This window comes from Sinohyriopsis cumingii, chromosome 8 (assembly GCF_028554795.1).
Source record: "Sinohyriopsis cumingii isolate HCF-2022 chromosome 8, ASM2855479v2, whole genome shotgun sequence".
Lineage (NCBI taxonomy): Eukaryota > Metazoa > Mollusca > Bivalvia > Unionida > Unionidae > Sinohyriopsis > Sinohyriopsis cumingii.
Window position 1 is genome coordinate 113290573 of NC_142968.1, and position 16618 is coordinate 113307190.

The window sequence follows — 16618 nt, forward strand, 5'->3', positions numbered from 1 at the left end:
GTATACAAGTCAGATCCAATTGCTAACTTTTTCTATCAAGTTCTGCTATTGCATCATGCCCTAGCAGACCTGGGTCGGCTGTTTGTTAGGATAAATCAGTAAAATAAGCAGCAGAAACCCTTTTATACCGTCACATTTTGATACGGAAAATTTGGGTCTGTATTGTTTGCAGTTGGATGTGACTTGCAAGTCAGTATTTACAGTAATCATTTTGGTACATTGATTTTTATCTCACCTGTTAATCGTGAGAGGAGTATCACTTCTTTAATGGTGAGAACATTGTCATCATTAATAACATTAACATTCTCAGTTTGCCCTGTATCTTCTACACCATTTCCTGTATTCTGTTGATATGTTGGTATGATATAGTGAAACTCACTTAGTATGGCATCAGTGTAACCTGGCTTTTTCTGCAGATGGACCATGTGCTATGGTTCTGAAAAGATGGTTATAATACTTCCTTAAAATGGCCAAAGTGGTTGATCCAAATGGTGTCTGGTTTAGGGAAGTTTTAGTGTACTACCATATGCATGTTGATACTTTACAAAATGATAATAACAAAGATTACACGGTGAATTAGTCGTACAATCTTTGGAAGCCAAACACATATTCATGTGCTGTTGAATCTTTCAAGTAATTGCGGAGTGGTAATTTTTCCAAAGTGCCTGTTTATGATTATTCAGTTATTGGGCAAAAAGTCTGAAAATACCTTTACAAAATTCAGAAAAATGTACAATGGGATATGTCAAAGAATTACTTAAAGTTGGATCATAATTGTCTGGACAGAAAATTTTGAGAAAAATGAATTTTATGGCCAGTCAGGAGAGAGCAAGTGGACTTCATTCTGGCTTGCTAATGTTTCCATTTATGCCCATGTATGTGGAAAGCTACCTCATTGAAATAGCATTAACAGGTCTAACAGGATTCAGTGGAATCATTGTTTGAACTTCAGAACTTAGTATAAACAATGTTTAATCTTTCCTGTCATTTCAGGTCAGTTTGATTCTAACTGGTGTATTCAAGCCATCATGGAGAAAAAGCTTCAGCCATTTCCTTTCACATTTCTACTTAGTGGAATGGCCAACCAAGCGAAACAGCAATATAGATTTGGAATAGGTTTAACTGTAGGCTAACACAGACTGTATAAATAAAAATGTTCTTTTAATAAAATATAGGTATGTCAATTATAGAGGTCATTATGAAATTTAAATCATGGACATGAACTTTATTGTGAGGCATATGTGTTGTGTATCACATGATCAAAACCACAACTTGTGTTAATAATAATGATGGTAATTGTTATTTTTAACGTATGTATGCATAGGTCTAAGTTTTTATAATGCATGTGAAAAATTAACCTTTTGTATGAATGTACAAACATGAGTGAAATAAATTGTATCTGCATTTTTATGCCTGCTGGAGGGCAAGAGAGTTTTCAGATTCGTATTGTTTTTCTTTTTTTTCATACCACTCTTGTCCGTGAATCTGTACAGTGGTTGCTCCTCTTGTAAGGGCCCCTGTAAAACACGAATGCCACTAAAAAACATCATAACGTCACCTTCACAGAATGTATGACTTGATGAGAGGATGGCCTCTTTAAGAGATGAATGTGTTCAGGAATTTTATTTTTCCTTCAAAATAAACTTGTACATGATCCACATTACTTATGTAATATTTGGATAATTAGAGGTTCCAGATTGTAAGCATTTTATTTGAATTATTTGTCTGACAGTGTTTGTAAAGGTAGTAGTGGCAATTATCTCCATGTAACACTGGCTGTAAATTTCACATAGTAAATATCTTTGCCCCTCCATCCATAAAGGTATTTGTTACAGTTGCGGGTGCTGCTGACATATACAGGCTCTCAGAGAAATCTTGACCTTCTGTACATTGCAAATAAAAGACTTTAGATAACCAGCATAGCATGTTTCCAAACAGCCATGCTTTCGTAGGATGCAGGTTCAATACCCAGGCCAACCTGGGTCAGCTGCCTTTGTTTGTCCTTGGGAAAAGGCAATTGGCTCACATTTCCTTGTCACAAAAATATAGTAATGTGTTCCAAGTTCTGTTAAAACCCGAAAAGAAAAAAAAGGAAAACCATGCCAGTCATCATCCCCATAGCTCTTTTTAAATGAGCACATGAATGTATGCTTCAAGTTTGGGATGTGGAACCTGAACAGTGACACGTGTGTAAATATATAGTAAATGTTTTATTGGCTTCATCATGGCAAAATATATATGGCTTTTCTAATACAGTGTATATATTACTTGTTTATATCACTTGTTTATTGTCTTCCTATCACTTGATATAAAAAGGTGGATAAAGACTGCAACCACCCCCCTTTTATTTTCTTGTGTTGCTCTGTGTTATGTTTTTCAATGACATACTCTTAAAGGAAATTGTACAAGTATTTTGTTTTACTGGTTATAGATCGGAAGGGCTTATGGAATGGTCTATTGTCCAATGTCATCTGTAATCAGTCCGTCTTTTAGCACAAGTTTGTTATCACTGCTCCTTCTAAACTACTTGGAGGATTGCTTTGAAACTTTACAACAGTATTCACCCTATGGTCTAGTTGGTCCTAAATGAAAATGGTGCTGCTCAGACATCCTTTATAGCCACTACTGCATCCATCTTGAAAATCTTATCGATACTTATCCTGGATGCATGGTCATAACAGTTTTGGGTTTTTCCTGAAAAGACTTTATGTAATATTTAGTTGGTCCTAAAGGAAAAGGTGCTTCTCTGACATAGTCTCCATCTTGAAAATCTTGTAATTGCTACTCCTGAATGGAAAGCCATGTCAGCATGGAGTTTGCACCAGCAGACTATGGTGTCTGGTTAGTCCTAAATGAAACTGGTGTCTATTATGGTGGCCACAGTGGTGGTCTTGAAAATTTTGTTATTCTTCTGAATGGATGATCATATCAACATTAGGTTTTTCACTGAAAGACTTCGTCTGATGTCTCGTTGGTCCTAAACGAAACTTGTGCCAGTCTGACCACCGTGGCCATCTTGAAATTCTTATCACTACTTGTCTTGTCATGTTAGCCAGCAGTTTTCACTTAAAACCTTATATTGTATAGTTGGTTGTGAATGAAAATGGTGCCGATTTGACTTAATTATGTCACCTCAATGACCTTTTTGAAAATCTTGTTAGAGCTGCATCCAGATAGCTGTTTATATTGTGCTTTCATTAAATGACCTCTTATGATGTCTAGTTGGTCCTTATTGGAAATGTTGCCAATCTGATATCATGTATGGACACCATGGAAGTCATCTTGAAAATCTTGTTCCTGTTACTTATCCAAAATGAAATGTATTAATATGAGGTTTACTCCACAAGACGTTTTATGATGTCTTGTTGGTCCAAAATGAAAATGGTGCCAATCTTGCATCCAAAACAGGTGATTTGAAATCTTGGTGAAGAATATCTGAGATGGTTTCAACACTCAAGAGCTAAAAGGAGGAAATGGTCTTATCTTGAATTCTGGGATATTCTTGTTAGTCAGTATAGCATCAGTTCCTTCTAGGGATTCTTTTCTTTTTCTAATGTCTCTTTTGACTTTTAAGAAATTAAAGACCAGATTAGGAGGGGAAGAAAATTTGTACAGGATAAACTCATTACTACTAAATTTAATTATTCTGGTATTTTTGTGTAGAGATATAGTAATATTGTCTGTCTATTATCATGCCTGTTTGGAGGCAATGGTTATTTCAAAACTAATTTGCACTAGTAATGAATACTATAAATGTAAACATGATTAGCATTTTATCTTCTTTTCTTTTTTAAGTTTTTGTTGGATGAATCATCAAATTCCAGTGTCAGTACCAAGACTGATATGCTTTATTCTGTGTAGGATTAGAAGCCATGTAAATTCCTGTAGAAAGACTTGGTTGTGTTGTTTTTTTAAAGAGAGGTTGTATTGCGTGATTAGATTTGAACTGATGTCATCCAAGAGGTGCATACAAGTTATTGTATGTGAATCTGTATGTGTAGTTTTTGGTCTTGTTGTGATCATGGAATCTGTGCAGTTTTTGGTCTTGTTGTGGTCATGGAATCTGTATGTGTAGTTTTTGGTCTTGTTGTGATTGTGGTATCTGTATGTGTTGTTTTTGTTCTTGTGATTGTGGAATCTGTATGTGTAGTTTTTGGTCTTGTTGTGATCGTGGAATCTGTATGTGTAGTTTTTGGTCCTGTTGTGATCGTGGAATCTGTATGTGTTGTTTTTGGTCTTGTTATGGTCATGGAATCTGTGTGTGTAGTTTTTGGTTTTATTGTGATTGTGGAATCTGTATGTGTAGTTTTTGGTCTTGTTATGGTCATGGAATCTGTGTGTGTAGTTTTTGGTCTTGTTGTGATTGTGGAATCTGTGTAGTTTAGGTTTTGTGATTGTGGAATCTGTATGTGTTGTTTTTGGTCTTGTGGTCATGGAATCTGTACGTGCAGTTTTTGGTCTTATGATCGTGGAATCTGTATATATAGTTTTTGGTCTTGTTATGACCATGGGAAAAAAGTTAAAAGCCTCCAGACAATTTTTAAATATGGTGGGTGGGGTGAAGCTTCAATGACACAGTTTGCATATATGTCCACTACAGTTTCAAAGAAAAGCAGTCAAACCTAGCATCCAAGTTTCCATATGTCCATCACACTCTTGTTTCTGCACTATAACCTTAAAGCTTTCTTGTGATAGGGAATAAATCTTGGTATAATTGCATACCATCATTAAAAGGTGTTGCATTGAGGGTCCTATCTCCAAGGTCAGGGTCATGGCACAGTACTTAAAGTTTTCAGTTCAGCAGATCAGCTAAGGAACTTTGACCTCATTTGAGATTAAAGGATGAAACATGATATAATTGTACATCATCAGCAGAAGAAGTTCATGTACCACAGTAGGGTTGCTAAATGCAAGGTCAAGGTCATGGTTCAATATTTCGTTTTCTTATCATACTTTCTTTTGAACTCTATAACTTTAGAGCTGTTGGAGATCAGAGTCTGCAGCTTGGTATACATGTATATCATTATCAGCAGATAGTTTGTGCACAACATTTGTGTGTGTGTCTTATTTTTTAGGTCAGTGGCATGTTATTATATATTGAATTTTCTATTCCACCTTTAACTCTAAATTGTAGAGTTGTTTGAGATGAAGGGATGAAACTTGGTATAGCTGCATATCATCAGTAAAAATGTAATATATCACATTCAAGGTCAAAGTCACAGTTCCACATTTTAGGTTTCAGTCACCATTTGCTCTACTGCTTTCTAAGTGTTGAAGAAAAATGGATGAAACTTGGGAGACTGATATAAGGTTACAGGTCAAGATGCTGATATAAGGTTACAGGTCAAGAATTACAGCAGTAAGTCATGCTACACTTACGTGTCTTTGTTTGGTGATGTCTCGTTTATCAGTCAAGGTTTTACCCTCAATGTCAAGGTCACAAATGCATTGTTTTTGTAACCCATTTTCTGCACATATGCTCAAGTGGCCATCAAGGTAGGTCTCTGAAACTTGGTTACTTTCCAAACCTGTTCAATAACTTTTCAGAGGTTTTAAAAGTCTTAGATATCATTATTGTGAACTTTTGTGACCTCACCATGATAGGGGGAAAAACATTCACTGAATTTTAGTTTGTCCTGGGCAGCATTGTGAATGATATCTGCATCTGTTTCAAGTTGAATTTTCCTGTAAGCATCACAAAATGCAACTAAAATTACTGAATTTGTTTTGTGCACAAATGATTTAAACATAATTAATATTGACACACAGCACAAAACCATTCAATCAATTGATGCTGAAAATGACTGGTCTGTGTACATGTAATCCACCATGTTCCTCCTGAGTTCTGGAGGAGTCCATTTTTGATACTGCAAAGAAATCAAAGGAGTACATTATAGCTGAATAGGAAAACTAGGCACTCCTTAAAAAACAAAGTGTCCGTTCTAGGACCTTCTCCTGGCAGCATCAAACAATTTATGTAAACAGACCACCATATTTTAATATGTATTTAATGAAATGTGTTATGCTCTATGTCGATGTGAACAGTGGTATAGCTTGTTATTGTATTGACGGGTCATCCTTATTTTTAGTTATTATTATTATTTTAAAACTAACTTTGTGGGATTCTTTTATGGCTGAACTGTCAGATTTCAGTGATGGGCTGGTTGAGTTGGATTGCATCATAATCAAGTTACGGATCACTGCCATCTCACCTCTTTCTGCGTGGGTTTGAGTCTAGGATTCGGCCAATGTGGGTATGTGAGAAAGCTTGCCAGTAGCTTCTCGTGGGTCGGTGGTTCTTCCTGGGGGTTTCCTGGGTTCTTCCTCCACCATTAATACTGGCCACCATGCATAGCCTATCGTGTGCTGAAAAATGGCGTTAAACCCCACAACAACAACAACAGTAAACATTATAAAAAGTTTAAGCCATCTTTTAGTTAACCAATCTGATGGTAACAAAATATTATTCAGTGTACAGTAGATTCCGGTTAAATGGGCCATCTTTTAATCGGGGCAGCCATTTATTTCGGACAAATCTTAAAGGACAAAATACATGTATACACAATATAAATGGGTAATAAGGAAAAGATTAGTAAAGAAAAACAAACCTAAAGCATGCTTTTTTTCTTCCACACCAAAATATATGCCTCATTTGTACTACATGCACATACATATTGGAACACCCATCCCACAAGCTCATTTTGTAATAGATAACTTTTAGCATAAGTAAACCTGCAGATGTTTGGAAACCTCTTGGATCTGTTTCATAACTGCAGTACCTAAATCCCCATGCCCATACCTATTCCACTTAATCAGATTTTAGCTCACTTGGCTAAAAATCCAAGTGAGTTTATTTCACTGGACTTCATCTGTTTTAAGTTGTGTCATGAACAGTTGCTGTTTTAAACTTATGAATTAAAAAGTACACAAGACCAATTTGAACAAATTGAGGATGACATTTTTTATGAAGGATGCCTATCTGCCATAAGGTTTAGTAACTGTTACTTGAATTAGTTTAGACACTTTAAATTACTTCTCTTAAGTAGCTGAACAGAATTTGATCAAATTTGACAAGAAGCATCCTGCATGGAAGTCCTTTCAAGTTTGTACAAATGATCTAATCCACGTTTCAATATGGCTGCTGTTACTAAAAATAGGCAAACCACTGTTGCTTAAAATAGAACAAAAAGTCTAAATGAATTTTTTTTCCAAAACCTCTGAAACAAAATTTACCAAAACTTGACAGTTAGCATCCTACATAAAGACCTCTAAATTGTATACTGATCATGGTTGTCTACCATCCAATATGGCTGGCTTTTTAAAAATAATTTTTTTTTAAAAAAAACCCAAACAACTTCTCAGAAAGTGTTCTAAAGAAATTATCCAGGCATAGAGGCCAAACAAGGTTTGTACAAAATAATGTTGATCTGCCATCATATATGGCTGTCACTATTCAGTAAAATAAATTTTTTTAACATGTTCTTTGCCAGATCCACTGAACAGATTTTGATCATGCATTATAGCATGCTGGCATGAACACATTTGTACAAAGATGCTGATCCATCATGAAATATGGCAGCTGTTACTTAAAATAGAAACAATCTCTCAAAAACCGCTCAATAAAATTTGTACTGATTTAACGGAAAGCATCCTGGCATAAAGGGGTTCAAAGTTCAATCAACTGATGTTTAAGCTATTATAAGCCACTGTTACTAAAGAAAGAAAAAGAAACTTTAAATCGCTTCTTGTCCAAAACAGGTTAAGCTTCCTGTATAAAGACATTTAGAATTTATACCAGTGATGCCAATCTGCCATGAAATATATCTTGTTACAAATAGAAAATCCTTCTCAAAAGTAACAACATTAATAGACCAAATTTGAAGAAAAGCACCCTGGAACAGGAATTTCAATTTTGCACAAATGATGCAAAGTCTGCAGTAAAAATGGCCATCATTTGTAAAAACTGGAAGGAAAAAAGCTTTCAAAATGACTTCTTCTCTGAACCTTACTAAACTTTAATTATATTTTGCAGAAAACATCCAGACTTGAAGACCTTTCATATTAACACCAATGATGCCGATCCACCATCGATTAGGGGTGACATCATTACTAAAATTAGAAAACCTTTAATTGATTTTTCCAAAACCATTGAATAGAATTTGTCCCAACTTGGCAGACAACAACCTGGAATGAATGCCTTTCTCATTTGTATAAAAATGTTAATCTATCATTAGATATGGCCACTGTTACTAAAAATTGCAAATCTCGTAAATGACTTTACCAAAATTTAACATGTCTTGGCAAACACTGATTGGGGAGAAGATCCGGTCCTTCTTTGGTTGGACAGGTCTTTAGTAAGTTCCAGACCTTACTATGGCTGGACTGTGTATGAATCTGATCGATCTGTGATTGGTTTGGTAGTCTTAGATCTGGGAGTAAAAACTTTCGTTCAGAAATCCTCTGTTGTGGCAAATGAACCATCACTTTGTCTCGGATGAAAGAAATTGGCTTTTTAGTATGCTACCAATCCATGAAATCCTGCATATAAAGTCATAAGGACAAAATTCCAAACATTGTATGCTCAGAAACTAAATTTCATCTCACCTTTTTTGTCATTCAGTTCATTCTTACCTAGAAAAAGCAAATATCGCTGTTGGAAATTAAACAATTTTATGTTCCCAAAACGCTACCATGTTTATCAGCCCCACTCCCATTGATATTTGATCTTTATAAAAGGGACCCCCGGTGGTTGAGTGATCGAAAGTGTTCGCCTTTACTGATCATTGCAATCTCATCTCTGTCCGCTTGAGTCCGGGTCTCGGGCTCGGCCAGTGCGCGTTTGTGAGAAAGCTGCCAGTAGCTTCTCGTTGGTTGGTGGTTCTTACTGGGGTTCTTCACCCATCAATTATACATGACCGCCATGTATAGCATAACATCGTAAATTCAACACAGTCGGATCTTTCTGTTGTCATATCCCACTGTTCGAAAGATGGTGGCAAGGAGTTGCAATTGCAACAACACATGGCATCATCTCAAGTTTATTATTGGATAAAACATAAATGTTTAATGCAGACATTATAGCCCTGCTAAATTTTTCAAATTATATTTAAACCTCAAGAAACAAATGTACAATCTTGTTCGATACTCTTTCAATACAGAAGCCTTTCAAAACCTAAGTTAAACAACATTTTATTATCCCATATTGTCACAGAATAAGGCAAGAAATAACTTGGTTTCGCCTTAGAACGATTTGATCATTTTCGTCGTACCTGCTTAAAACAGTACCTAGGGTGGATAATTGTTTTTCTAGGTAAGCAAATGAACTAGCATGTATCTCGTCGTAGATCACTTGCGGGAAGAGACACGAAAAGTACGGTATGCACGGGTATTTTACCCATACTAATACTCGCTCTCGCGTAGAGTTAAGGCAAGTTTGTTTTCTAACTGACACACTGGTCTTTTAGATCTTGTCAAAGAGTGAACGTTCTCCATTTTTCTTCTTCAGTCATAGGGCTGCCTGTACGTATGTCTGTGTGCATGGTGGATCCATGAAGGGTGGGCGTGGCCAATACAAGTGGGTCAACCCAATTCAGGAGAACTGTGTGCTCTCTGTACGTACGTGTATGTGGATATATCAGGCTGGCCATCTGTGTGTCTATATGGACATGGACAATGATGTAACCACCAAGGCCATACAAAGATGACATCACTAATTTGTAAACTTGTTCGCATGGTGGATCCATGAAGGGTGTGTGCGGCCGATACAAATGCGGGCCAACCCAAGAATTCAGGAGAACTGTGTGGTTTGTCAGTGGACACATTGGCAAGTTTTTACAAATATTTATGAATCGTACAGCTGTACAAATGACCGAGTCATATGTTTGTTTCAGTTGAGTACAACTGGGTCATTTTGATCACATGAGATTATTTGAATCGTATTATCATTCCATGAGATTATTTGAATCTTACTTTCATTACATGACATTATTTTAATTTTTCATTACGTGAGATTATATGAATCTTACCGAGCAGCAGGGAGGATGAACCGACCGTTAGCTGGAAAGTCCATTAATGAAAAATACAACTTTATACAAAGAAAAAGAAAAAGAAAAATACAAGGTCAATTACACAAAACTGAAGCCTTTAACCAAAACCGACAGTTTCTCTAATTGGGTTAGTTTATTTTGTTACTTCATCTTTGTCGTTCGTGTTTTCAAATTTGTATGTGTGTTTTTGTTTACATTTCGGACACGCATTGATGGTCGTACCCTCCCTGCTGCTGTCTTTATCCAAAGATTTTATCAAGACCTATACGATATCATGACCAAGGATCGTGTAAACTTATTGTTATAAATCCGTGTGGGGTAGCTTGTGCTTTTGAAAAGAAGTTTTTGAATTTAATCATTTCCATGTCTCCTGAACACTAAGTCTGATTAATATTTGTGCTTTTGAAAAGAAGTTTTTGAATTTAATCATTTCCATGTCTCCTGAACACTAAGTCTGATTAATATTTTGCAGAGTATGTGTATCAACTCCATTAAACACAACTAAAATATTATAGTTATCTCTGATGACTTTAGGTATTCGTGTATATCGCAGAGTAACATAAATCTCGTCTGTTTTTTTGTCTGCCTCTAGAAAATATCCGAGCTGGATTTGATTGTTTGTCCAGCATCACATCATCATATACTACGAGATTATTAATAAATCCATTGAGGCCATTTACAGATGGGGCTTCATCAATATTGGTGATAAAATCAATATGTCATCCTCGTCCAACAATTTTGTGTTTTCATTAAAATCTTTAAGCACATTGTACCATCTCTGATCATCTACGGCTGGTGCCACTAAATATAATTTATCCCACTTGAGCCATCTCATTATCAGATTAAGTGATAATTGCGTTTTAGCAGACCCAGATGGACCTATGATAATTGCTCTGATAGAATTTAGTAGCACTGGATGATGTTTTGGTTCTTGCTTTGGTGTCGCTGAGAAATCAATGATATCCATGTTGTAGAAATTATATAAATAATATGAATTTATATTGCGTTCGATGGAGAGCATCCACTTTCACAAGTGGATTAACAACAATAATGACAAAAAATAAAAAGGGTACACTTACAGGCAAGTGTGTGAAATGTGGTAAAAAAAATACAGATTTATTTCGTCTCGTATGAAGACAGGTGGTGATATTGCTACTTCATTAGGAAAATTACCAGGAGCTCCATGGCTAAGTATCCAGGAGAAAAACATCTTCCTAGATATAATTATTGTGGTCCTGGAACTCGACTTAATATCCGATTTGATGAGTGAGATCAACCAAGACCTGGAGAGTATCCAATAAATGCGATTGATCAAGCATGTCATGTTCATCATGTAGCGTATAAAAATAAGGATTTACAGCGACATATTGCAGATGTGAAGTTGATTCACTTGTTAAAGTCCATAAAAAATAAATCTCTTAGAGAAAAACTTGCTAGCTTCCTAGTTAGATCTGTAATGAAAGGTAAACTAGTGTTAGGGGCCGGTAATTATTATTATTATTATTATTATTATTATGGAATCGATTTATTATAGCCCAAGAGGATATTGGAGGGGTAGAGCAGCGATTTGTAAACTTGCTGATGCAGCAAATGTCACACGTTATGTTGCTGCAAAATGGTTAGCACGACAGGCAATATGGCTTTTTAGCTACCACCACCTAAAAAAAATTCAGCATGCACATTTTGATGTCAGCGCTCCCAATGAAGTTCATCAGGCAGATGTTTTGCTTTTACCACACGATACCGTTAAAACTGGTAGACGTTGCAAGTAGGTATAAAAAAGCAGAACCACTATCGACTAAAACAGCAGCTGAAATTGTATCTGCTTTGGAACGAATTTATCAACGAGGACCGTTGCTATAGCCTCAGTTGCTACATGTTGATCCTGGCAAGGAATTTCATGGTGCAGTATCATCTCTGATGAAAAAAATCAACGTCAAAGTCAGACGAGGACATAACGCAATTCACCGCGCCCAGGCAATTGTTAAACGGTTTAATCGAACACTTGCTGGGAGATTGTTTGGATACCAGCATGCAAAGGAAATAATTCAGATAGTCAAGAGATCTCGTGAATGGGTTACAAGACTACCAATTGTGATAGCTGCGTTAAATAATGAAATTACTCGTGCGATATCTATGAAACCTACCAATGCAAACACAAAACAATATACCAATACGACATGGCTTTTCAAAACATCCAGTACTAGGTAATGTAACTGTAAGATATTTATATGAACCTGGTGAACTTGAAGGTGGTGCAAAAGCATCTTATCCTATTTGGAATGTGACGACACATGAAGTTTCCAGTGTGGTAAGAGATACGGGTTCACCTGCAATCTACAATCTATATTCAATTGCTCCTCAACGTGGATTTGTACGTGGACAATTACAAGTAATTCCTGAAGACACAGAATTACCACCTCGTTCACTTTTGTGAACTAGCGCCTCGACATCGATTACACTCAAGACAGGTCAGCATCACATTTTCATGCGTGTGACCAAGAATACTATTAGTTCTATCTACGGTAAACTGTTTTGGATTATTATTCGAAAACTGCCACAACATTACTGCTTATTCTGTCGTTTCAGCGTCGGGATCAAAATCGCGCTTTTTTTTTGCCACACTGCTTATAACCAGTTAATTTTTTTTCTTACTACATCATCGCTATTGCTAGCAGTTTGGTTATTATTTTCTGTGAAGTCAATAATAACCCTCCGCAGCTGAGATATTCTTCTGACTTGAGATACTGCAAGATAAACTAAGTTTGACCACTCAATACGATCGTCAACAATCCAAATATTAGTATTATAAATAGTTAATCCTTGTGACGATTGAATCGTTATAGCATATCCTAGCGTCCATGGAGTTTTGTCCAGCGTTAACGCGCTCTCAATAACACTGACACGAACTAAAACAATATCATATAGTACAAGATTTTGTCGTCCTCCTGGAATTTCAACATCGATATTTTGCTGTCGAATATCTGCTGTGCGATAACACAATGGTACCGGTAGATTTGAAATTTTTTCTTTATATAACAGAAATAATTGTTGTTGAAGTGTATAACGAACTATCTTTCTACTTGCAACTATCAAATCATCTGGTCTCCATAAATTCCAAAAATTGTTCATAAGAGTTTCTGAAATTATTTCACGCATTGTTTTGCACTGAATTTTATTTGGTTGTAGTCTGGTTAATTTCTTAAACTCTCTTAATTCTGGATCAAGCGCTCTATGATCATCAGTTATTTCCTCATAATAATCTACAAAATTCCTCAGCCATTCATTTGGAGACAATCCAACAAAATGTGACGGTTGACCATGATCGCCACACATTATTACAGCAGTATTTTTTGTCAACAACCAATCAAGAAATATTTTTAACGTTTCTGATGAAACGGTACATATTTCATCCCATATAATAATCCATGAAATATATTTTTACCCATTCATTCAGGAGTCCTATTATCACCTTTCCACCGAAAGAAGCTATGATAATTATTATATTTTATACCTCGCTTTTTCATTTTCCTGGCGAGTTAATGTGTAGGTGTTAATACAACCATATCAAGCCCACAAAATAATTCGATCACACGTGTTGTTTTATCAGAACCTTCGGTTCCGTTTAGATAAACTGTTTTATGTCTGGCAACATGATCATACACCGATGGTAATGGCGATACTGTCTCTTGAATATTTTCACTATAAGTATTTTTTACACTCGACATCAGCTGTTTCATTATAACCGTGTAATTGTTCTTTTTTCAATCTCCATCCACTCCACGGTGATTCATTACCGATTATTTAGTTGTTTTAACAAATCTGCATATTTTTGTTATCGATATAAAATGAATCCGTCGCTACTCTAACGGCTAATTTAGGAATCTGTTCACGATCGACAATAGATTTATTAACTAACCTATAACAGCTTCGTTTATGATTATTTGAACCACCTTGCGTAAACTTTTCAATTATCTTTCTACTGAGATCATTTGCTTGTTTATTTCATAGTCAATCTTATCTAAATCCTCGGATGGTTCCAAAGATTTTTTCTTTCTTCTGGTAACCAACTTGTTTATGTGGACGATACGACATTAATATTTCACTCACTGTTAACAATAATAAAATAACTGAATCAAGCATGTATCTTAACAATGGTGGTGCCCGCACTTTGTTCTGAAAAATGTTTGCCAAACCGTACATAACAAATCGGATGAAGATTTTTCAGCAAACCTAAATGATGTAATTCGTGCTAAACCGGTACGTCAAAATCTGGTAGAGGTTCATTTACAGAAACTCGAATCATTTCATGGGTTGGATGTCCAAATCTATTAAAATATTCCGAATATTCTCCCATTCCAAGAAAACTTCCAGGATAACACGCTGCTGTATCAAATGATAACATATTTTTAAAATCGTATCTGGTATTCCATACTCTACCATTTCCATATTCGACACAACTTGATATTACATCATCGAGAAATTCAAACCGAGGTGGCTTTCACACATTTTCCTCTCTGGCGAAATGAGTTGTGACAGATATTACAGTAAAACAATTACAAAGTAACTGTTCATAGTCTCTGGTATAATTTAACGCAAGATCTTTCATTTTTGTATGAAGAGTCTCAATTCGATAAATATCACCATTAGGTCTTACAAACTGATCAATTTTTTTTTCGATACAAAGACTTTCATCAGGCCTTATCAGATCACTATCATCTTCAGAGCTTTGGAACAACCATACATATACGGCATCACTTTTATTAATCTGATTAATACAATCAAAACTATTTCCTTGATAAAATTTAACTGTTCTATCTCGAGGAAATATTGTCACTCCCCACGCATTTTCATTATGATCAATAATATTTATCGGAGCTCTTTTCGATTTATATTTTGATTTGTACAAAATCTCTCCGGTTATTGTTTCTTTCCCAGTTCAGCAACGTCTTTGATAGACGCTCCGGTATCTTTAACTGGTTCTGCCCCCCAAAATTTTTTTACGTCTTAGATCCGTTAGTTTATTTCCACGCATCGCGTTTTTGGGGTGTTCAGTAATTCGCAAGCCTACACAATTTATTTTCGAAAATTTTATTGGTTTTAGATCATAAACGCTAGGTTTATCATTTATTGGTTATATTGCATAAATAATTTTAGGTGACTGCATTTGTTTGGGAAAATATGAACGAATTTTTCGAATGGAAATACTGCACGACCTTGGGAGTGCAGTATATCCGTCCGACAAAACGAATCGATGAACGCAGCTGGCAAATATATTGATATTCACCCAAATTATATACGATACGTCGCAGATAATATTTCCAGATCAGCATTTTCGAAAAAATATAAACAAAAATTATATTTCAGTATCTCCCGATTGTGTTAGATACAAACAGATGAAGGAAGAAAACTCTGTCAAACAATGCTCTCTCCGATAGAATTATTAAGTAGTTACCCTGCTTGTTACTGCGTAATATTTATATGACTAATTTAACGCGTTTATTTTATTTTTGTGTGTGTCATTCAGTACTAATATACAATAATTTAAATGTCTGTGTGGCAATTAACATAATACAAGAAAATGTTTTACTTACTGTTCACTCCCACGAATGCACTTCCAGACTGACTGGAAGAAAATTCTGGGTACCTTTTATTGTTGCGATATCGCCTATCCAGAATGTTCCAGAAAATCATGTGATTGAGTTATTCTGGAAACTCAGTCAATTATTCTGTTATGGTGGCACTCTACAGTTTAGTATTTTGCATAGGGTTAGAATTTTAAAGAAAAAGAATTTCCCCGGCTTTCCTCACTCGTTATACTGGCTATTTTGAATCATTACTACAACGAAAATTTGAAGATAGATATACACTACCTGCGAAATACCGATCTATTAAACTGATTCAACAATCTATGTTTCAATCCTTGGCGACAGTCAAAGATACAGAAGTTGAGAAATTCGTATTTCTCTCACGCGCAATTGAAAAAATTAGATCAGAATTATCTCACGAATACGAAACAAAAATAATATTAATACACGCGTAAGACAATTGAAAAAAATTCTGTAAGATCGTGAAAATAAAAACGCTGTCACCAGTGACCGTAGTGATTGTGAAAACGTCACTAAAGGAGAGTGTATTGTGATGTGATTTAGATTTTTAACGTAACTTTAACAATTTTTCAGTCATATCGCTATGATGTCTGCAATGTGGCAGTTTATATTGATGTCTAGCACTGGAGGATCATGCCGCAGACATGTAGCATGATGACCCACCCAGTCACATTATCCTGACACCAGGCCGACCAGTTCTAACACTAACCTCTTAATGCTGAGCGCCAAGCGAGGCAGCTGTTAGCACCATTTTTGTAAGTCTTTGGTATGACTCGGCCGGGGATCGAACCCACGACCTCCCGCATCCGAGGCGGACGCTCTAACTACTAGGCCACCGGAGCGATTACCACTAAAGGAGAGTGTGAAAGTGAAAGTTATGGCAACAGCGAACGTTTTAGCTTTGTCTGGGGTAACTTATTCTGATGAAGACAATGACAATTCTGATAATTAATATTTACTAGT

General features: G+C 35.9%; 1 protein-coding gene across 1 annotated transcript in view; it reads left to right on the forward strand.

Moving 5' to 3' along the window:
- Nucleotides 1–1438, forward strand: part of LOC149794400 (mitochondrial import receptor subunit TOM40 homolog 1-like) — a 30190-nt gene extending 28752 nt beyond the window's left edge. The window contains exon 7 of the mRNA XM_089968585.1: nt 994–1438. Coding sequence (XP_089824711.1) covers nt 994–1133 — 140 coding nt within the window. The 3' untranslated portion in view covers nt 1134–1438. The remainder of the gene's footprint in view (nt 1–993) is intronic.
- The last annotated feature ends 15180 nt before the right edge of the window (nt 1439–16618 follow it).